Source organism: Musa acuminata, chromosome BXJ2-7, assembly GCF_036884655.1.
Source record: "Musa acuminata AAA Group cultivar baxijiao chromosome BXJ2-7, Cavendish_Baxijiao_AAA, whole genome shotgun sequence".
In the NCBI taxonomy this organism is placed as follows: domain Eukaryota; kingdom Viridiplantae; phylum Streptophyta; class Magnoliopsida; order Zingiberales; family Musaceae; genus Musa; species Musa acuminata.
Genome location: NC_088344.1, coordinates 11,067,074 through 11,089,993, shown reverse-complemented (window position 1 = coordinate 11,089,993; position 22,920 = coordinate 11,067,074). Strand labels below are relative to the sequence as shown.

The 22,920-nt window shown below is 40.6% G+C and overlaps 2 protein-coding genes and 1 long non-coding RNA gene across 3 annotated transcripts; all 3 read left to right on the top strand.

Moving 5' to 3' along the window:
• The first annotated feature begins 369 nt into the window (after nucleotides 1–369).
• LOC135617207 (uncharacterized) lies at nucleotides 370–4,715 on the top strand. The gene is made up of 3 exons (XR_010488645.1): nucleotides 370–901; nucleotides 1,006–3,721; nucleotides 3,796–4,715. It is a non-coding gene; the product is annotated as an uncharacterized LOC135617207 (long non-coding RNA).
• A 3,223-nt stretch (nucleotides 4,716–7,938) lies between these two features.
• LOC135616122 (WRKY transcription factor 22-like) lies at nucleotides 7,939–9,630 on the top strand. The gene is made up of 3 exons (XM_065115301.1): nucleotides 7,939–8,519; nucleotides 8,608–8,721; nucleotides 8,821–9,630. The coding sequence occupies exons 1-3, from the start codon at nucleotides 8,131–8,133 to the stop codon at nucleotides 9,428–9,430; spliced, it is 1,113 nt and encodes a 370-aa protein (XP_064971373.1). The 5' UTR covers nucleotides 7,939–8,130; the 3' UTR covers nucleotides 9,431–9,630.
• Nucleotides 9,631–13,270: 3,640 nt separating this feature from the next.
• On the top strand, nucleotides 13,271–22,741 carry LOC103991653 (protein SGT1 homolog). Its single transcript, XM_009411167.3, has 10 exons — nucleotides 13,271–13,474; nucleotides 13,962–14,031; nucleotides 14,812–14,936; nucleotides 15,489–15,648; nucleotides 16,246–16,342; nucleotides 16,454–16,519; nucleotides 20,990–21,128; nucleotides 21,885–21,967; nucleotides 22,129–22,233; nucleotides 22,428–22,741. Exons 1-10 carry the CDS (start codon nucleotides 13,315–13,317, stop codon nucleotides 22,533–22,535), a joined length of 1,113 nt encoding a protein of 370 aa, XP_009409442.2. The 5' UTR covers nucleotides 13,271–13,314; the 3' UTR covers nucleotides 22,536–22,741.
• The last annotated feature ends 179 nt before the right edge of the window (nucleotides 22,742–22,920 follow it).

Sequence of the window (22,920 nt, the reverse complement as noted above, 5' to 3'; positions counted from 1 at the left end):
ACAATCTTAACTTGAGACGAGAATTTGCCTTCGTGCCCGACACACGAGGTTGTAACTAGGTTATAAATAGATTGTTTTTTTGCGGACGTATATGTTGGACATATATATTGTAATAGGTCTCGTGATTTAAGTAATCTCAGTTAAATCTAAGGAGTTAATGTAAAGATACTTTACGATTTAAGTAATTTTAGCTAAGTTTATGATAAGTTATTTTAGTTAAGTCTGTGATGATATTGTGATTAATAATGTGCAAATCTGTGTTGTCTCTTAGTATCATATTGTTTTGTATACTGTTTAGTATCAGGTATGTCCTTTTGATCACATTTTAATGCGAGGAGGGTTTGTTATGTTCAGCTGTGATGTGCATTGAGATTTGTGACTAGAATTCGGACAGGGGTGCACAACCGAGAATCGCGATTCCCCGTCACAGGTCTTAACCGTGAGAGCTCATCCTAAGGTGCCACCCACGCGGCATCATCTTCGGCGTGCCTCGCGATCGCTGCACCCGTCACATCGCCGTCTATGGCCGCAATGGGCCCCTCCGCGTCCGACCGACCTCACCGCGACGACGGGCAGCCTCTTCCTCCATCGCTTCTTTTCGTTCAAGCCCAGTCGCGCCATCCCGGCGGAAAAAGCGCATATGGCCTCTCCGCCAGGCAGATCTTCGTCGGTGATCATGCCGCTTCTCCCCGCCTGGTCCTGGCGCGGCGTCGTCGTCGCCGTCGTCGGTTATCAGGATCCTTGCCTCGGGGACGATGATAGAGGGGATCGTCTCGTGCTCCAAGTACGGAGGTGGCCCTACTTTTGTCGGGCTGGTCTTCAGTACGCTCGATCCATTCAGCACGGGGTTCATGGTGATCACCTTCTGATTCGATATCCGCTTCATCGTCATCTCCAAGAGGTCAAACCCAATCTCTTTCCATTTTCTTGTTATTGGATTCCGTTCAACCTGTAATAGGGTAAGATGAAACTCTTATGACTTTCTTTAATTTGCTGTCTCTGCAGAAAAAAAGATAGATGAATTGTCAATTGAGATTGTTCTCTGTGAGAGGCGTGTGTGCGCATGCACGCATTGTGATGTCTCTCACTTCTCTTGGTAATGGGCGATTGGCATGCTCTAATACACAGGTTTCTGTATGTTTCTTTATTTCTTAGCTTGAGAAAAACGGAGCGCAGGAAAGTCAAAATAGATTTGTCGGATGCGATTGTTCTCGATCAGAGGCATGTGACAACGTTGTTTTACTTCAAGTTCAACTAGGCACCTTTTTCTGATTCAAGTGCTTCTACAGCATTTCCTTCTCGTCGATGCTTTAATTCTAATCGCAGTTTAAATAGTTTCTTTCTGTTAATATCTGTGCTAAAACAAATTTAACATTTAATGATACTTTGTGTATTCATGATTCCATGTAGGCCTATCCACAGCTTTGGTATGATGGTTCACCAGTTACGAGCCAAATCGGAACCAGCCCTAGGAGGTTCAGTTTCGGTTCATAGGTTTAAAAAACAGGAACCATCTGTTCCGAAACTGACGACTGTAGTTTTAAATTATTTTTTATTATTCAACAACAATAATCAGAACCGGCGATTCTGGTGTCAGTTCGAACCATCGATTCTGTAATTTTGAATTATTTTTTATTATTCAACAATAACTTTATAATTTTTCATATTGTAAAATATTTTAATTAAAAATAATAAAAAAACTGGTGGTTCAAATCGGAACCGCCTGGCGCTTGCTGGTTCGGTTCCGGTTCCTAGTTTTGGGGAACCGGAACCGTTGGTTCCGGAACCAAAGCGGCTGGTTCTGGAACCAGAACTGTGGTCAGGCCTGATTCTAGGTTTATGCTATGCTTCTTTGAAAAAAGTTTGCTGGAGAGCATCCTTGATGCTTCAGTTGATTATCACATTTTTTAGCCAAAACTGACACATGCAATGGCAGCAGGATGTTAATTATTGATAAATTGACAGCAAATGTAATCGAGAAATACAGTGACCTCTTGTTTGAGCGTCCAGAGATGCTACTACACCTGCACAAGTTTTCTTTTTATGCATTTTAGTTTATTTCTGATCTTTACTCAGAGACATATTAATATATTGTCCAGGTTTTTGCTCTTATTTCTATTCTTTTTATACTATCACATCAACATCAGTCTTGCTGCTCATGAAGCACAGGATCAACAAATGATGGATGAAATGGGACAATATGGAATACCACTTAGTGTCTTGTCAACCATTGCTGAGATTCAGTTTCTTGATGTTGTTGACAAAGTACTAGAAAACAGAGTGTTTGAGAAAAACCTCTGGTATTCAGCTTAAATTTCCTCATCTGGTCGACTCATTTGAAGAAAGGTATGTAAGTTGCTCTGTGATAGCAAGCAGTTGTTCATATCCTGATGACTTAATTCCAGGTCATTTTTTGTTTTCACTTCAAATGGACATCCATGACCTTGGCTCAATCCGAGTTTGATTGCCACTAAGATAATAAGCACTGGGCCATGGCTTTATTGTACAAGTTCAGCTTGCAAGTTATTAGGCTTGCAACTGAACTGCCTTCATGGCCTAGCTGCCACTGCTCTTGCGATCCCTGTCTATGTGGCCTTTGGCACCCTGTAAGAACATTATTTGTTTCCTCTTTGCCCTTGCTCGGTTGGTGTAGTTATGTGTGAAATGAAACAAAATGTTTCTTTCATGGTTCTTAGGTAACTAGTGAATCTCAGGTTGTTCAAGTTATTTTTTCTCAAAGGGCAAGAAAAAATGTTATTATACAGTTCTTCACAGCCTGTTTGGATGTAAAAAAGCCAGTTATATATGGTTGTTTCTGAAACGTTTAGAGCAAAGCCAGCTGTTCATGTTTTATATTAGAATAGATTATAGACTCATGATTTAGGCTAGCCTAATATCACAAAGAATCAGCTAACCAAATGTCCTTTCATGTTATGCTATCGTATTTTTTATGGTCATCCATTGATCTACTACAAACCAAGATCGTCGCAACTGGTATCGCCTAGTTGCTTGTTTGTCGTTATTGTTTATTAGAGTTGACGTCCGGCTGGTTAGAGAGAGGGATTTAGGTGGAGATGCATGGCTGTACAATTCTAAATCTCTAATGTCTTTCTGTTTTAGGTATATACGACGACAATTAATTTTTATGATCTGGCTTGTGGAGGGTAATTGGAGAGATGCAGTTTAGGATTCAATTCAAAACCAAAACCAAAAACAATAAGAACAGAAAGGAAAAGAAGAAAGAAAAACGAAAGAAGGGGGAAAGAAAAAAAGAAAGTCTCATTGGTCATCTGGTTGCTACTATCAATATAAAATCTTGTATATCTTGCTGAGATGCCCCATCTTATTGGATCGTGCTGTATGTTAGCAAGTCTTGTATTTGTTAATTGATCTGTTTCTATTTGTGTCATCTTGTTCATTATTTCTTGGTTTGATTTCATTATGGTATGTGGTAGTACTGTACGGTTGGTTTTTCCTTTCAGGAGTGCCACTTCATCATTAAGGTCTCCTTCGTTGGCCACCACAGTTCCAAATACTAAGGCTTTAATAAAGAGCGACCCAGTTTGCAATTTGATACTTGGAACTTGGTTCATATGATAACCTACAAGGATGCCATGCTCAGTCACGAAGTTGACCAATTTTTAACCTCCATTTCTAGATCCCTGGTCTAGACAACAACAGAAACGGCGATTCTTGACAACCAGACCAAGTCAAATTCAAGGTTTGGTGTTCTTGTTCTTGATCCTCGTTTTGGTCTTAGTTTGTGGATTTGATCATTAATTTTACTATGCCTAGATCTGAAGGTGTTGCCCCGAATGAACTTTCACTGATCCCCTTCTTCCAAAGATCACAATGGTTGGCATCTCGATGGGTGATGGGCAGATGACCAAAGCAAACTTGAAGAAGACGATGAAATACCTGACAAAGGGGTTAGAGCAAGCAAACCACCAGTGAAAACTCATCCAAGAAATTGATCCTCTGTTCACAGCAAATGTGGTTGGTTACTTTTGACATCACAAGGCTGGGCTCTTTCTGACGTAGAAAACACTGAAATAACTTACCATGTTCCTGATCCATTCTTGACTCATGCCGCACGAGTACACTCTTATAAAGGGACTCGATTGGGGAGACTCATCTTTGTTGCCAAGCAATAAATCTTGTGGTAAGTGGGGGACAGCAGGGGTTGATCACTGATCCAATTCCACTCTTAGGTATCTGGACATACTACCAGGTGGGGAGCCAATGGTTAAGCATGCATACTGTGGATATCCACTATATCTCTTTCAATTTCGGAAGGCGGATTTACCTGCCATATAAGTTCACGGTGGCACCGGCACCAACCATGGCCGTCAGGTTGCTGTGTGGTAGCTGCTATGCAACATACAGTCCCAAGAAGATCATGTTGGAGGCTCGATGTCAGTACCGCTGATTCGCGGAATGAACACCGAAGTCGACCGCAGGCTAATCAGGTATTGTTATCCAGCACATTTCTAAGTCTCAGGAATCACTGATGCTATAAACAGTTGCAATGTGGCCTCTGGACCCTGTTCATGGGGCACCACCATTCATCCAGATCACGACCACTTCCGGTGCCATCCTCGTAATAATTCGAGCTTTTCGGCGTGGAGCCGAGTGTTGTTACAACAGTTATATGCACTAGGGTGATGCTCTTGCTTGTGAAGCAATGATGGGAATAACTCTTTTCCCTTTATATATTTGTGTGTGTGTTATCTGATTCTGTCAGCTGGAGTGATGTTGATAAAACTATCGACAGGAATTAATGGACAAAAGATAATAATGAGATTCGGGGAGGATCTGAGGCTGTATATAGCCACTGATTTGGTGGGCATGGAGACAGTGTCGAGTGCTTTCCTGCTGGGCATATCCTTCTTTCTCTGGCCATGTTTTTGCCGCAATTCCACTACAAAGTGGCGTGCACTTTTGATGGAGGGATGGATCTGTGTGTGATTGGTTGAGGCTGCGACTGAGTGGTTGTGCATAGACGGAAGTAATAGTCTTCTTCTTCTCTTTTTCTTCCTCTATTATGTTGATTTCATTAGTGCAATATTCTTCTCCTGATTAACAAAAAGAAGTGTTTAATAGCCTAAAGAGGAATAGTTTGGGGGCATAAATTCTCTACCTCTTAGGCGGCTTCGGGAATCAGAACAAAGATGTTGCTGCAGTCGTAATTGTCTCTAGAGTCAAAAGAAGGTTTGTCTCTGGTGCTCTTTAGTTGGTATGAGTTGTTGTACATGACATATATAATCTTATACGTATATCAATCATAGGAAAGGGAACATATAATTGCAAGTAGCATAACTTCGTTGTTATAGTTGTACATGAAAAACATCACGAACATTTCGATCAGGATCGTATTCTACTCGATATGTTCTTTTTTATTCTATTAAAAATTTATTTCATTTTTGGATCCGAGACATTCATAGCATTGGGTTGGGGTCTATCTCCTGCATGGGGGTGAGGTTCTAAATCAATCAATCCATGCATGCGTGCGTGCGGAGAATCCTCTCCTCGCTGGGAGCCATGGAGCCACCCAGATGTCATCTTCCATGCGACTCACCACCTTTACGAGATGAGAGAAGAGGGGAAGCGCCGAGCCAAAGAGCAGTCGCCGCTCGATTCCAGAGTCATGGGGTGTGGGGTTACCACATGGCACAGCGGTTAAAGCCTCTTGACCTCGTCGTCACTAAGGCCCCTTCGTCTTTTTGTCCGAGGCGATGGCCGCCTAGGGTTTTGCAGCGCTGCTGCTGCTGCTACTAGGGCACGTACGTGCCTAAGCCTGGGGATCCCTACGACGCGGCCGTATGGTCGATGGTGGCATGCTTCACTGGTTGTGACTGTCACCCAGCTTTTATCTCACGGAGAGGAGGACCCCAGGTGGATAGGGGCTGTTGCATGTATCTACATATATGTGATCTTAGCATCATCCCAACACGTAACCCAGTACAGAATCTAGCTCACTATGCTTCCTTTAAATGGCCTACAGCCCTCCCTCGTTCGATGCCCCCATATGAACACTGCAGCGACTGTGTGATGGCGACTGTGTGATGGATGTGAAGGAAGAAGAACATGGCGCCCACCCCCCCCCCCCCCTCTCTCTCTCTCCATACGGCGGTAACCTTCCCATGTAAATCTACAGTAGCGAGTTCATATCATCTTACGTTACTTACACGATTAAATAATTGAAGAACAAGACTCCGACGTTGGATTCTCCTTACTGTTCCCTTCCGACATGAGAATTCACCGGGTTGACTTTTTTTTGGGTGCCATGCACGTGACACGGGATCGTACGTTGAATCCTTCCGGTCGCAAGGCATCGCCGCTTGATTCCATCACCTTTTTCTTCTTGCGAGGCTCGGTGAAGTCTCTCTCTAAACATTAACATCTAAGCTGCGGTATGAATCGATACATCCATTTCGAATGATATGTGAACATGACATATATCGATTCGAAAAGTTTATACTGCTGATTACTACTTATATATTAATGAACATAAAAAAATGCATAGATCCCATAACAATTTCGGTAGCATGTGAACACCCATATACAGCAGTCAGGTACAGCACAGAGCTTTCAGAGCATGCATATTTATGAGGAAGCATGGCAACATTGTACAACGATGCACCAATGTTGAGGTGCTTAGAACACCTTCTTAATCAGTTCAAGTGCAAATATGCTTCTCATTTACTAGCACAGCAGCAGCTGATGGAGACCAGTGTGGATTAGGATATCTATATGTTCCGCGATGTCCAGCCTTTGCTGCAAAGGACCATGCTACATGAATGACTACTGGTTGCAGCTGGTCCCTGCTCTACTGCTAGAGAGAAGAGAGAGACAGAGAGTGTGAGAGAGTACAATATATTCTCTACTCACTCACTATGATCTTTTTAAGACCATGATGGTAAAAGAAAAAGGAACACACATACTGGTCCCCCTACCAGAGTATATATATATATATATATATAGAGAGAGAGAGAGAGAGAGAGAGAGAAAGAGAGAGAACGGTGGTGAAGGGTCCATCACATCATCGAAAGGCTGCCTTATAAATCCTCAATCAATACATCTACACCATTCCCGATGTATCTTTTACGCCTTTGTCTTTGTGCGTCTGTCTGTCCGCCAGTCTCTCATCCCTAACCAAAGCGGGGGGACGCGTTCTTCGGCCACTGTTCTTCGGCTAAATTGGCTTCCTCGAGTGATAGGTAGATGCAAACTTGGCCTGTTGATGTGCTCTGATTTCACATTGGATCCAAACATCATTTGAGGTGGGTTTTGGGACCTAAAAAGTGGTTGACTATGTAGACGCGTGAGAAGATTAAAGTAAAAAAACAGATCCTTTGACCACCAATTAATTGGAAGCTCCTTTTACGCTTGACATCACGAGTAGATCTCTCTAAATCTATGCTATGGGCACAGATTTATCGTGTTCGTAGTGGGAGAACCTATGTCTCGAGACCCTCAAACCAAATCTAATGTGCATGCGGTTATTTTAGGTTCGGGTGGAGAGAAACCTCCGAAGTGGAGTCAAATCGAATGGGATTTTGTTCGGACCGTTCAATTTTTCTCATAAAAGACACGAAAGGTGGGCCCCACAGTCCCTCCCCTCGCCTTCCCGCTTGCGTTTTGTTTCCACGTGCAGTGCACGCGTCCTCTGGTGGCGAGGCCCGCGTACAGTCTCGACGTATAAAGATTATTTGTTCTCACCCCTTTGACTTTGGTCGAGAGGTCAAGTGGGCGTAAAAGTGATGGCGGTCTCCCGAAAACCACCGTGGGGGTTGGGCGGATTTGGGCGGAGGAGGCTCCCGATAGAGCGTCCATCACCACCCACCAAACACGCCACTTTTTGCCCAAATCTCAACCCTTTATATGTGAAAAGCTCGTGTCCACGCTTCCTCTCCACTCCTCTGCCCTTCCCCGAAAAGTCAGCGCCGCTCGCCTCTCTCTCTCTCTCTCTCTTTGTCTCCGTCTTCTCTTGGACTTCCGGCTTCCTCCCTTCCCTTGGTCAGCGCCGCCGTCTCGCTTCGCACGCGGCGGAGCATGGCTAGATAAGCGGAGCCCACCCCGGGTCAGATCTTCGTGGGAGCGCGCGCTGAGGTTTGTGGATTGAGGGGAATGGCAGACGATGACTGGGATCTTGGCGCGGTGGTAAGGAGCTGCAGGCCGTCGGGGGCGGCGGCGGCGCCGAGACAACCCTTCTCTTCGTTTCCTCCGCCGACGGTGCCGCTCGAGGCGGGGGAGGAGGCGGAGGGAGTTAAAGATGGCTCTTTTGTCGGTTTCCCGGATCTGTTCCGGAGTAGCGACGGTCTGCAGGAGCTGGAGGAGCTCTGCAAGCCCTTCGTCCCTAAAGTCCGGCAGCAACCGCAGCAGCTGGCGCGGGCGAGCCCGTCGTCCGCTTCCCCTGCCTCCGCCGCTTCTGCCGTCGGCTTGCCGAGGCCGCATCAACCGCCGCCGTCGAGGCAGCATCACCGGCCTGCCCCCCAGATCGCCCGCTCCAAACGAAGGTAAGAGGATACGACTGCCTCACGGCCGTCATCCATCTCGTCCTTCTTCGCATGCGGCTCAGATCGATATTTGGTTGGGTGATCCCAGGAAGAACCAGCAGAAGAAGGTGGTGTGTCACGTCCCCGCCGCCGGGCTCTCCTCCGACGTGTGGGCGTGGCGGAAGTACGGCCAGAAACCCATCAAGGGATCTCCTTATCCTCGGTAAGCCAAGCTTATCGACGTCCTTTCTACCTCTGTGGCTCGAGATGAGCAAGAAAGGAGCTAACTATGTGCTTGTTTCTTCCCTCGTGTGGGGAACAGGGGATACTACAGGTGTAGCAGCTCCAAGGGCTGCCTCGCCCGCAAGCAGGTGGAGCGCAGCCGGACAGACCCGGGCATGTTCATCATCACCTACACCGCCGAGCACAACCACCCCGTGCCCACCCACCGCAACTCCCTCGCCGGCAGCACCCGCCACAAGTTCCCTTCCACAACCCCCGCCGCCGCGGCCGAAGAAGACGGCGGCGGCGGCCGCCCTCCGCCCGGAAACCCATCCTCCAGCCCCCCGTCGTCGTCTACCGCCGCGGGGCTCTCCCCCAACACCCCCCTCACGGCCTCCATGGAGGACGAGCTCCTGCGCCGCCCGCCACAGGACGGGGACGACGCTGACGCCGACGACGGGGAGGACGAGGAAGTGGACGAAGACGAGGAAATGCTACTGGTGGAGGACATGGAGGTCATGGGCGAGGACGACCTGCTCTTCAGGGGCGGCGCGGAGGAATCTACTGGCCCCGCAGCCGCCGCCGCCTCCGATACCACGCCGGAGGCAGCGGCGTTCTTCGGCGATGACGGCGAGTTGGGAGACCACTTCTTCCAACCGCCATGGCTGTCTAAAAGTAACAACGCGGCCACCGCAGCTGGTGGCAGCTGATGCCACTTCTTCTGTTCGTTCTTTCGCCGGCAGAGAATAGACAGAAGAGAGGAAAAGAAACACAGCAGTATGGAAGACAACATCGTATCCGTCCATTTTCGCTGATCACATATCTCCACCGTTAGTTTTCCTTTTTCTTTTCTTTGACTGTACACTGTACAGAGAATTATGAAGAAAAAATATTAGTCTCTTTCCCCTCACTCTCTCGCTCTCTCTCTCTCTCTCTCTCTCTCTCTGTCAAATCGACTGAGCGTGGCAGTGTAATTCTACTGAATCGTTTCCTGTTTCTGCTGCTGCTGCTGCTGCTGTAAGACGAGTTCTTTCTCTATAATCACTTTCCTCAGTTTAATTGCTGATTTCAGGTTAGAGAAAAGAAGAAAAATCCTTAATTCTGTACACTTTCTTGTGTATTTTACAACTGCTTTTTCGATTCTTCCTTTTCATCCCCTCAGTAATCAGCATCACACTGCAGACGCATCATATTAAATCTCTTTGACTTCTAGATTGGGTTTCGTATTGGGGAAGAAGCCGAACTGGTCAACGCGGATTGGTGAGTAAAGAATATGCTTCAAGACAGCCGTACAGGAGTGCTCGACGCAGTTCTTAATCCGACAAACCTAATTAATCGAACTAATTGATGACCAGAACATGGGATGAAACCAAGGTAAGCAATGAAATTGTTCTTCAGATGAGCAATCTATGAGGGTAATTTTAGTTGGATTCACTCTGAATCCATCCAAGCAACAGAAACAAGAACAAGATCTTGTGTCGACTCATTCCATGACCATATGATCTGTGCAGACTGAGGGGGGGAGGAGGAAAAGGATGGCCAACAGTTTCAGCATCGGCTGGGTGGCCAACAGTTGCCATATGCTCTCCTTGGAGAGGCAAACAAGCAGAACTCCACAAAAGCTTGCACATAGAAAAGCCAGCACAGTGGTGGCATGTGACTGCAACAGGAAGAATATGTGAGATTTGAGGTCTTGGGGCATTTGTGATTTGCCACTCTGCTACAGCTGCCTCTCACTCTACATTTATGATCTGGTGATTCTTTAGATGGACTCTTTATTCTCAGTCTCTGCTTCTTAACCATGTTACTGGTATTTCCTATATGTGTAACATCTCTATGTTGTCTCTTTCTGATACAAAAGACAGAATTATTTCTGGTGTGTAAGGAGAAGTCAAATTATGCATGCATTCATCTTGATTGAATATTAATTCAGAGTATCAGAAACAAAACATATCCTCCTCTTTTCAACCTATGTATCATAGTTTTATTGGTAGAAAGATTTGTCTCTCATAGGGAAGGTTAGCTCAGAAAATATTCTGCACACTTCTCAATTGCCTGATATGATATGTAGAACAGGTTGCAACAAAGCCAGGCAGTAAATGCAGCTTCTAAAACTAATTTACTGACCATTAGGATCATAAAGATGATAGTAGAGGATTGAAACGTTGAGGATCTTGGAAACTTAATGTCAAACTCTTGATGAAAAGGTCAAAGTGACACTGAACCTTTAGATTTTGCATTTGGGTCTACAAGACAATATTTAGTCAACAAGCTTGAAGCATTCAGATCACATAGTCATAGCAGTCTGAAGTCAAATAAGAGAGAAGTAGCTTGTCAAAGACACCCCCTTTTTTTTTCTCTCAGGAATTCATGGTTGTCTATGATGATAAGCAACCTCTCACCATCTCAAAAGTCATCCATTGGATTCACACAAGATCCACCTCTTATCCAAAGTGTCATAATAGAACATGAACCTTGCCCATGCTTTGACTTGACTTTGAGGTCCACCCCCTTGAAAACACTGTTCCAACCTCTCAAACTTTAAGTTTTGCAAAGTCAGAGTTGATGCATTAACAATAGTCATATATATATAATGATAAGTTTTTCTCTCTGAATCAATGGTTGTATATAACACTCCCATAATATAGGATTGTGCCTATAATTTTCAATCTGTAGTCCAGAAACTGTTGGCTGATACTTGAACAAATTCCAAATGAACTGCTTTTAATTTTATGGGGATAAGAAAATTGAGTGTTCATGAAGGGTTGGAAGCTCATATCCCAATCATGACAAGGTCTTCTACAACTTGTCCAACCTCTTGTCTTGCATGCTGATATCAATCAGCATCAACAAGACTATTCTGGCTGTATCAATAAATGAAGCTGTAGATGCATATTTGTCTTATTAGTATGTTGAGAGAAATGCACATGCAGATTAGTTCTTCCTCTGTTTTTCCCAATTATAGCTACTGTCAGGTAACCCAGGAACAATCAAGAATTATGCAGCTTCAGTTCTATCTGGTGCATTGTTCTTCCTCCATGCTTCCTTCTCCCAACTAATTCATTGTAGAGATCAAGAGTTATGCAGCTTAAATTCTATCAGTAGGGGACCTGTTCGAGACTAGAAATCTCAGATAACAACAAGGTTATGAGTACTGATAATATCATCTTCTTGCAGCCAAAGAAAGGCACCACATTTATTCCAAGAACCATGCTACTGTCATAACCCATGATGAGTCAATTTAAGTTGTCTCCTCAGATCAAGTTAAACTCACAAGTACATATGTTTGAAACATTTGAAGCATCAAATTTCCTTTCTTTTTGCAACTGAAGAACAACTGATCAGAAAAATTGGCCAAAAAATTTGGACAACAATGAAGTTACCAAATGCTTGATGAGTCTCTTCACCTTCAAATTTTTCATCACTTTGATGCTTGCAGTAAATGGATTCTTTCATGACAGATTTGCATATAAAATGCAAACATAATTAGAGATCTGAGTCATTCAAAGTTCGCATTGGTAACATGGATAAGATCATGCTTGCAACCTAGATGCCAAGCTCAATCTATTTGCTTTAAGCAAAGTGACAGCAGTACTGTTTCTTTTCTTTTTTCTTTTGTTGTTCTTTTCCTTTCTTTTCTTTTGAGGCAGATTGAAGCTAAGAATGTGTCTTTTGATTACCTGAAGAATAGAATATAATCTCTACACTAAACATATGCTTTATCTTTCCATGTGCTTCCTCTGATGACAAACATATCCATACTCATAAAGCCAAAAATAAATAAATAAAAGCCTTTAAAATAAGTTAAAAATCCAAATGAATCTTAATTAGTGGAAAACAACAGTCCACTAATATCTTGCAATCCAAAATCAATTTGGAAACTTTTATCAGTACATGCTTGCATATGATAACCATACATGAATGATAAAACAACAATCACATGAAGTGATAGATTTTATCCTAAAACCCAATGCACATTCTATTTCCTTGCAAACTTCAAACTTTAATGTGGCATATATGTCCCCCAACTGTAAAACACAGCTTAACCATTATTAATCATTATTATGAATTGATTTACAAATTTTAATTATTTAACATGTAAAATACCTAAAATGACCTCAATACCTTGGGCAGAAGTCCCCCAGCAGGGGCATAAATGTAATTACAATATTTCTTAACAAATCCACGTTCAAGTTCGAGTTGTCAGACATAAACACAACAGCAAGGAGCTGTGATTGGTCATTACCTGTGGGACCTCAAGAAAAGACCAATAGAGAGTGTAGTTTCCATGTATGGTAACTGGGGCTCCTCAGATTCATGAATCCTAGGGAGGTTCGCTCCAACGATGTGCGCCTAAAATTCCGATCGGATGGTTCTTATTCGAAGAACGAGACTCGGCTCCACCTGCAGTAGGCTGTTCTTATCGCTCAGATCCCATAACCGTAGGATGTCATTTAGAAGCAGGGTTGCATGGAATCCGAACGCTTTTGCCCTGCTGCCCTTTACGTCGGGCCTCCTCTCCTATTTCTTTGGACTTGGTTGACCTCTTTGGAATCTCTCTGTCGCGCGCTCTCTCTCGCTCTCACTCTCTCCAATGGCGACGGATCTGGGGAAGAGGGCGAAGGAGGCCTTCGTCGACGACAACTTCGACCTCGCCCTGGATCTCTACACCCAGGCCTTGGATCTGGAATCCGGCAACGCCGATATCTTAGCCGATCGCGCCCAGGCCAATCTCAAGCTCGGAAACTTCACCGGTACGCTCGTCCTATGCCGTTCTCCAAATTCCTTGTTAGGTTTTCCGGGTTTTAGATTAGCCAAATCTTGAATCCACCATCTCATCTTATCAAGGCCAAATCATGGAAATTTGGCTTGCTGTAGTCAATCCAAAGGTCTTTTGCCACTAATCCCCTATTTCGTTGCCCTCTCGACCCACAAGAACTGAACTGCTCTGGATTGACTACAATTTCTATGACAGCAGAGCGATCATGGTACGTTGGTTTGTATTCACATGTGAGATAAGAGTCCTATACTTTTAATGGCATTTGTTGCAGGTCGTCTTCTTTAGAAGTTAACTCTGTTAGACAACTACGAGGGATGCGCTACTAACTTTTCTGCCTTTTGGACTATACAACATAATATGCATGACATGGAATGTGGTCTAGGGTTATTGCTTTTTCATCATGCTTTCTTTTTATTCAATCTAAGGCGATTAAATGCAGCTTCAATCCTTTTGTTTTTCAGAAGCTGTTGCAGATGCAAATAGGGCTATAGAGCTTGATCCTTCAATGACTAAAGCTTATTTGCGCAAGGGGTCAGTTAAAGATGCTTGTTGATGTTATACTCTGTAGCTTTTATGGTTGAAGTTTTATATATCTTTTGTTTTTATGAAGGTGCATATAAACCATATGTTTTGTGATTATCATATAAGTAGGTGAGAATTGTGCTAGCTAGAGAGTTCAATAGCCTAGACTTTCATCATCAGAGGTTATTGATAACTTAACTGAAGTTACATTTACGTTATGCCACTTTTGTTCTATCTATTCCATAACCTTTTTTGTTGTTGGTCAATACCAGGAGTGTATTTTTGGTGGAATGCCTTTGAAACAAAAATTGCTTGCCGTTTCTTCTGATGAACTTTCCTTATATATGTTTTAGTTATCAGTTGGTTAGTTTCTTTCTATGTTGGAATGTGTCATTTGCTCACCTAGCTGTGACATTATAATTGATTATATGGTTGGTTCAACTAGTTAGTGAAAATATGGGTTTCCACTGTGGTGGATTACTATTCAAAGTAGACTGAGATGTATGAACAATTTTGAGCTCATCCTCAAAGGACATTATATCTCATGACATATGATGCCTTTGTGGGTAACTTTAAGCTGAGAAGTACAAATTTATCCTTCATTGCTTGGTTGACGAAAGCAGCTCACATCATATGGACTATACTATTATAATTGTGTTAATTTGGCAGCTTGCTTATACAAATTTCACTCTCCATAGGTTGATGTTTGTGACATTCCAACTCTATTAAACTGATTTTGAGTTTTTCCTTCTCCCTGAAAGATCTGATAATGTAAGTTGCCACCTACAGTATTGCTTGTATCAAGCTTGAAGAGTTTCAGACTGCAAAGACAACTCTCGAAGCAGGTGTTCTGTTAGCATCTGGTGACTCAAGATTCACCAAATTGATCAATGAATGTGATTACTTTATTGCAGGTACATTTCTCTGTTATAGATTAATGTGTTTTCTTGAGTACCTGTTAAAATGATATTCTGTTTCATCCTGCTGTTATGCCATGGTAACAAATAATATATATTTGGATGTTTTGTATTATTTTATGACAGTTCAAAACATCTCCTTCAAGAAGTCGAAGAGTAGCTTACATTTGCACATCTTTTATGACTTTCATCAAAACTGAGTCAAATGGCCTCATATGTCTGTGCCATCATACTCTTTCCTGCTTAGAGATCAATTTTGGGTTGCTTTTTACTCTCATAAAGTAGGAAGCTTGCATATGATTTCTTACCAGTTAGTAGGTTTGTCGTACCGCGACATACCGCTCGGTACAAGCGACATGTATAGGAGGTATATACTGGTTTGTTGGTATGTCCCACCGTATCGTGTGTTGGTATACTAGTTTGTACCATACCGACGGTTAGTCGGTACACCAGTATGAATCGGTAAGACAAACCATGCCAGTTACATCTCTATTAACGTGGAACATTTACTTCTTGATATATCTTCATATCATTTTCATATACATGCAGAGGAGACAAATGGTTTGCGAAAGGAAGTAAGGCGCAATGTTTTACCAATTACATCATCCCCTTCATCAAATAGAACTACTACTGAAGTTGTCAATGGTTCTCAGTCCACCCCTGTTTTACCAGATTTGGTCAAGGAAGTGGCAAACAAACCAAAGTACAGGTGGTTTTTCAAACTTCAAAGTTATCTGTGCTTGTGGTAATTGTCTCCATTAGCTTGATTTGACAAAAGCTAAGCGAGCTGACCTTGCAGAACGATCACATGAATGCTTCTTACAGATGATAGTTACCCTTCTCCTGCAAAGCCTTGTGCAGATTTTGATTAAATTCTTTTCTCTTGATGGAACTGACATAACTGAATAGGTTATATGGCAGCCTTGACTTCAATATTCCAGTAGCTAGGTTGTTAATTGACTTGGAAACTTAACATGTGATAGGGTAAGCTGATAAACATAAAATCTAACCTAATATATGTAATGGAAATACTAAGGATCTGAGATGAAGCTAGCTCTGGAACAAATCTCTTTAGGTGCTTAAATTTTGTGACAATATTGTCAATTTCGATTGGAAGCTATATGATCCTCACAAGTGAATTAAAGAAAAAGTTCATTCATAATTTCTTGGTTTTTGATATCTTCAGTACTTCTACACGAGTAAAAGCATGGTTTGAGTTTCCATTCGTTTCTGTATAATCCTGTGTGATTTGACTTAATATTTTTTATTTTTTTCTATCTTCTTTTCTTTTTCTTCTGTAATGCAGGCATGACTACTATAATACTCCAACAGAGGTGGTCTTGACCATTTTTGCCAAGGGCATTCCTGCTAAAAATGTGTCTGTTGATTTTGGGGAACAAATAGTATGCTCTTCCATGAGATGTTTCCTTTTTTTCTTTTGATGTTTTACTTATATCAGCTTATCCGCTAATATTTTTACAACATTGACATGATTATTGATTGCTATCATGCAGTTGAGTGTTATCATAGATATAGCTGGGAAGGAACAGTATAATCTTCAACCTCGTTTATTTGGAAAGGTATATGGTTTTCTAGACATTTCTACTGTGTTCTGATAATAATTGTTGAATGGTACATGAGACTGTCAACTGATCCTCCACGAGTTTTCTGCTTTTGTTTCCATTATGACCCATTCATCAAAGAGTGCTGTTTGGTGTGTGAAGCTTACACCTTTTTCTGCATCATTTCATATGTTTCCTTAAGTTTTTACCTCACTGAAGCATTTACTGCTTCGATGTCCTTTAAGAAAGGGTTATCATATGCTTTCCAGTTCAGTGTTATATTGTTTGATGCTAGCTAGTAATTTGATAGACCTTGGATTTGGGTGTCACAAAGTAGATGGTGCACAAGCCCTCTAGGAATTTCATGCTTCATACATATATTGAGAATAATATTGCAGTGTCTTTTGAACTCATAAGAATCTTTTTTTTGCTATTGACCGTCATTTAGGTGAAATATGTTGTCAGTTTATGCGACCGTTGTTGCAGATGCACCTTGATCCCTCAGTGGATCAAGTACTACTTGAGAAAAGTAGCTGTCTTGTTAGTTTGTTTCTATGGGCCACATGCAGTAAATGATCAAGCATGATAGCCTATAGATAGCTTCACGAAAGGCAGGAACTGTTGAGATTTGATTCATAGTTATCTATCTAGATAGTTATCGTGATTTAGTGGTTACAGGATGATTTCAACAACCACCTCAACCATGATCTAGTAGTTATAGGATGATTTCAATAACTACCACAATCATTATCTAGTAGTTATAGGGTGGTTATAACTAGGTCCTATAAATAGGACCATAGTTCATGAAGCAAGGTAATAGAGAGTGTGTGCATTTGGTATCTTGTAAGTGTTCTTGTCAATTCTCTTATTTTTAAATACTACATCAGTTTTTTTGAATCAAAAGGATTCTTTTACTTGCGTCGTAGTATTATGTTTTTTCCTTGCTCCTCCATCCCCAACATTTGTGGTATCAGAGCCTAGTTTCAACCTGAACTGGGCATTATGGCTTTCAATGGCAATTCCATGTCTCAACTCCTTATCCCCATCTTCTCGGGCAAAAGCTATGAATTTTGGAGTATCAAGATGAAGACTCTATTTAAGTCTCAAGATATTTGAGACTTAATAGAGAATAGATATGCAGATTCAGATGACGAAATCAGGCTGAGGGAGAATAGAAAGAAGGACTCAAAGACATTGTTCTTTATTCAACAAGCTGTACATGAGACGATCTTCTCAAGAATTGTAGTAGTAACAACCTCAAAGCAAGCTTGGTTGATACTTCAAAATGAATTTCAAGGTTCATCAAGGGTGATTACGGTAAAACTTTAAACCCTTCGTCGTGAGTTTAAAATTTTGTTCATGAAAAGCAATGAATCGGTACAAGATTTTCTTTCTCGAGTGATTAAAATTGTTAGTCAAATGAAATCTTATAGTAAACATCTTTCTGATCATATAATTGTTGCAAAAGTTTTGAGAAGTTTAACTCCGAAATTTGATCATGTTGTTGTTGCAATTGAGGAGTCAAAAGATTTATCTACTTATTCATTTGATGAACTAATGGGTTCCTTGCAAGCACATGAAGTAAGGTTGAATAGGTTACTTGAAAAAAGTGAAGAAAAAATATTTCAAGTTAAGGGGGAGTCTTCTACTTCAAAAGAAGACAAAAAATCAACAGGAAGAGGACGTGGCAGAGGAGGATTTCGTGGTAGAGGAAATGGAAGAGGAACAAGACACTTTGATGGGCAGAACAAAGGCAATCAAATTATGATAAAAAAAATTACAAGAGTGGAATTCAATGTCACTATTGTAAAAAAATTGCTCAAATGAAGACAGATTGCTGGAAAAGAGAAAAGAAAGCAAGTTATGTGGAGAAAAATGAAGAAAATAGTAAGTTGTTTATGACTCATTCACAAGTTCATGATATCTCAAATGATATTTGGTTTTTAGATAGTGGATATTCTAATCATATATCAGGCATAAAGTCAATATTTAGAGATATTGATGAAACTCACAAGTTGAAAATTAGACTTGGAGATAGCAAGCAAATCCAAGTAGATAGCAAGCAAATCCAAGTGGAAGAGAAAGGAACAATTGAGGTGAAGACAAATCAAGAGAAGGTAAAATACCTTGATAATGTTTTCTTTATTCCTACTTTATCATATAACTTGTTGAGTATTGGACAATTGATAGATGATAGATATTCAGTAATATTTGATGATAGTTCATACACTATTAAAGATAAAAAATCTGATTTGATTATAATAAATGTTTGCATGACGCAAAACAAGATGTTTCCACTTGATGTGTCAAATATTGAAAGGCATGCGCTTATCGCAACTCAAAAGAATGAGTCTAGTTTATGACATTTAAGATATGGACACCTTAACATTAAGGGTTTAAGGATGTTAAGTAAAAAAGGAATGGTTTTCGGATTACCTAAGATTAATACACTTGATGTATGTGAATGATGTATTTATGACAAACAAAGTAAAAAACCATATCCTATTGGAAAAACATGGACATGGAGAGCATCCAATTGTCTTGAATTAATTCATGCTGACTTATGTGAACTTATGAATACAAAATCATTTGGTGGAAATCAATATTTTTTATTATTTACGGATGATTATAGTCGCATGAGTTGGGTATATTTTTTGAAATTGAAATCTGAAACATTTTAATTTTCGAAAATTCAAGGCACTTGTAGAAAGGCAAAGCGGTAGATATATAAAGACACTTCGGACAGATAGAGATGGTGAATTTTTATCTAATGAGTTTAATTCTTTTTGTGAAGAAAATGGTATTCATAGAGAATTGACAGCACCATAAACACCAGAGCAAAATGGTGTAGCTGAGCGTAAGAATCAGATTGTCGTTGAAATGACAAGAAGTTTACTTAAAGGAAAAAACAGAATACTACGATGCAAGTAAAAGAATCCTTTCGATTCAAGAAAACTGATGTAGTATTTAAAAATAGGAGGATTGACAAGAACACTTACAAGATACCAAATGCACACACTCTCTATTACCTTGCTTCATGAACTATGGTCCTATTTATAGGACCTAGTTATAACCACCCTATAACTACTAGATCATGATTGTGGTAGTTATTGAAATCATTCTATAACTACTAGATCATGATTGAGGTGGTTGTTGAAATCATCCTATAACCACTAAATCATGATAACTATCTAGATAGATAACTATGAATCAAATCTCAACACTCCCCCCTTGATTCATAGTTGCATACCGATTTGCGACATAAAATAAACATGCTTTTGAACTGGAAGTGATTTGGTGAGGATATCAGTAGCTTGTAAAGCAATATGGTTTAGAAGACTTCTTGAAGATCTTTATCAAGAACAAAAAGAAGCAACGAAAATATTTTGTGACAATAAAGCCACAATTGCAATGACAAAGAATCCAACGTTTCATGGAAGAACGAAGCATATAGAGATACACTATCATTTCATCCGAGATCTTATAGCAAGTGGAGCCATAACAATGAAGTATTGTGGAGCCATAACAAGTTGCAGATATTCTCACCAAATCGCTTCCAGTTCAAAAGCATGTTTATTTTATATTGCAAATCGGTGTATACAACTATGAATAAGGGGGAGTGTTGAGATTTGATTCATAGTTATCTATCTAGATAGTTATCATGATTTAGTGGTTACAGGATGATTTCAACAACCACCTCAATCATGATCTAGTAGTTATAGGATGATTTCAATAACTACCACAATCATGATCTAGTAGTTATAGGGTGGTTATAACTAGGTCCTATAAATAAGACCATAGTTCATGAAGTAAGGTAATAGAGAGTGTGTGCATTTGGTATCTTGTAAGTGTTCTTATCAATCCTCCTATTTTTAAATACTACATCAGTTTTCTTGAATCGAAAGGATTCTTTTACTTGCATCGTAGTATTCTATTTTTTCCTTACTCCTCTATCCCTAACAGGAACAACAAACAAATCATTATATACTGACTACTGTCCTTGGTAAATGTTGCATCTTTAAGTTACACTATATTATATTTTAATGACGCATGTATGTACCAATTTTATAGGAGATTCCATGTCTTTCCAATAATCAAGGGCAGTTTCAAACGAAAAGAAAATGAGGAAATTTGTTTTAAGGTAGACTTGACTTGTAAAGGAGACTAGTTAGTTCACCGACTAGGTGAGGTGAGTTATCCAAATGTTAGCGGTGCAAGGGCACACACAGGACAATCCAAAAACAAATATCTTTAAGGAATTATTATCCTTTTGATCCTGCATTTTCTAATTCTGTAATCAACTCTTTCCTTTGGTTCTCTTTGTGTTTGTACAGTTAACTCAAGGCCATTTTATGTACATCAAGTTTTTTTTTTTTTTTAACTCTTTTAGATAGGCTAACTAGTTTGCTAAATCACTCTGATGCATTTTTTTGGTTTTAGCTTTTCATGTCTGGTTTAGTGCTTAAAATGTGCTTGGGTATCAAACAGATTATACCAGAGAAGTGCAGGTTTGAAGTGTTGCCCTCAAAAGTTGAAATCCGTCTTTTAAAAGCTGAAGCAATTACTTGGACTTCATTAGAGTTCAGTGACAAGAAAACAGTTCCCCAAAAGATTAATACGTTGCCAGGTGGGTCATTAATTGTTCTTGCTGAATATAATACTCCATTTCGTTCTACCAAAATAGCAGAATAATTGGTATTCTTGGCAAGTATAGTAGTGTGGTTACTGTGAAACTATAATATCTTCTTATATAGTGCTGCTTATAATGGGCATTGGCACTTCTAAGTTAGATCGTTTCTGCCCAACTCAGATCTTCCCTTGTCTTCATTTGATCAAAAGTAGTTTATTCTGACAAAAACTGATTTCTTCATGGACAAAGAGTCTTTGTTGTTTATTTGATCTTGTCTCTCAGGCAGTGCCTTTCTTTCCTAGGTTGATTCTTGACCAGAGTTCTCTTAGAGCATGTCATAGAAAGCATTCCCTTGGAGAAATATCACATCTGCTCCTTTAACATCTTAAAGATCATATATTCACAAAGACACCTATCTGAGATTTTTCACTATTTTATTCCATATGTTTAGCCTCTCTATGTGCACATTCTTCTCCATTATATTAAATCTTGTCAACAGATATACCTTCTTTCTATTTTGTTTCTTCTATGAGTTATTGGGTACTCAATGACCTCGTAACTTCTTTATATTGATGCCTTTTGAAGATATGCTCATTAAATATTCAATACGGGAATTTCGTTAAAAAATTGAGTATGTTACTATGTTTATTCTTTAAAATCTTGAATGTTTGTAGCAGCAGCACTAGATTTACAATTTTATTGCTTTTTTGGATATTCACCTACTGACTATTAGTCTGAAAACTGAATCCGCAGCTTCTAAAGAGCAGAGACCGTCATATCCATCCTCAAAATCCAAAATTGATTGGGACAAACTGGAAGCACAAGTAAAGAAGGAGGTATGTAAGTAACATAACGCATGAAAGACTGCTTCTTGTCGTGTATTTACCCCAGTTTATATTATTGGTCTGAAAATAGCATTTTTATTGGTATGTGTGAACCTATGTATCTCAATTTTGTGGTAGCCATTGAGATCTGCATGTTGCCATTATATCTCCAGGAAAAAGAGGAGAAACTAGACAGCGATGCTTCACTGAACAAATTCTTCCAGGACATTTACCAAGATTATGATGACGACGTAAGACGAGCAATGGCCAAATCCTTTGTAAGAACCACCTATTCTTGCTTTCGGACTATCCTTAGATATCAGCCTCAACTCGACCTGTTCTTGTTGCAGCCTTGCTTTTTTATTAGACTCTATCTAGACTTTACGAAACTTGTCTCTCTATGTTGCCATTTTGATATCACATATATGTATGTATGTATGGGAAGATAACTCGGTTCTTATTTCAAATATAGGTTGAATCAAATGGCACGGTGCTGTCCACAAACTGGAACGAGGTTGGTTCCAAGAAAATGGAGAGTACTCCACCCGATGGTATGGATTTGAAGAAATGGGAGTACTGATCTCTGTTCTTCTCAGTCTTGGTCGCCTCAGAAAGAACTGAACATTTCTATTTCATGAGCATGATTATGTGATTGTATTGTTCTACTTTGGACCAGCTTTGCTTTCGATGCTTAATTCTTGTTTCGGTTAGTGTGTGAAGACATGAACGCTCCTTTGTGCTTTACGTTTGGATCGAGATAGCCAGTTCGAAATGCTTGTCCTTTTCCGTCTTTTCGTACAGCTCCCTTGCGAGAGATGGTATCATGCTGTTATTTCGGTATTACCACTATGAGGCTCTATGACTTTGAGATGCGTGCCGCATTACATCACTCGACTGGTTCGTCGCACGTGAAGATTCGTGCTTGCATGAGAGCAAGACCACGTGCTTGTCAGACGGCTCTCCTC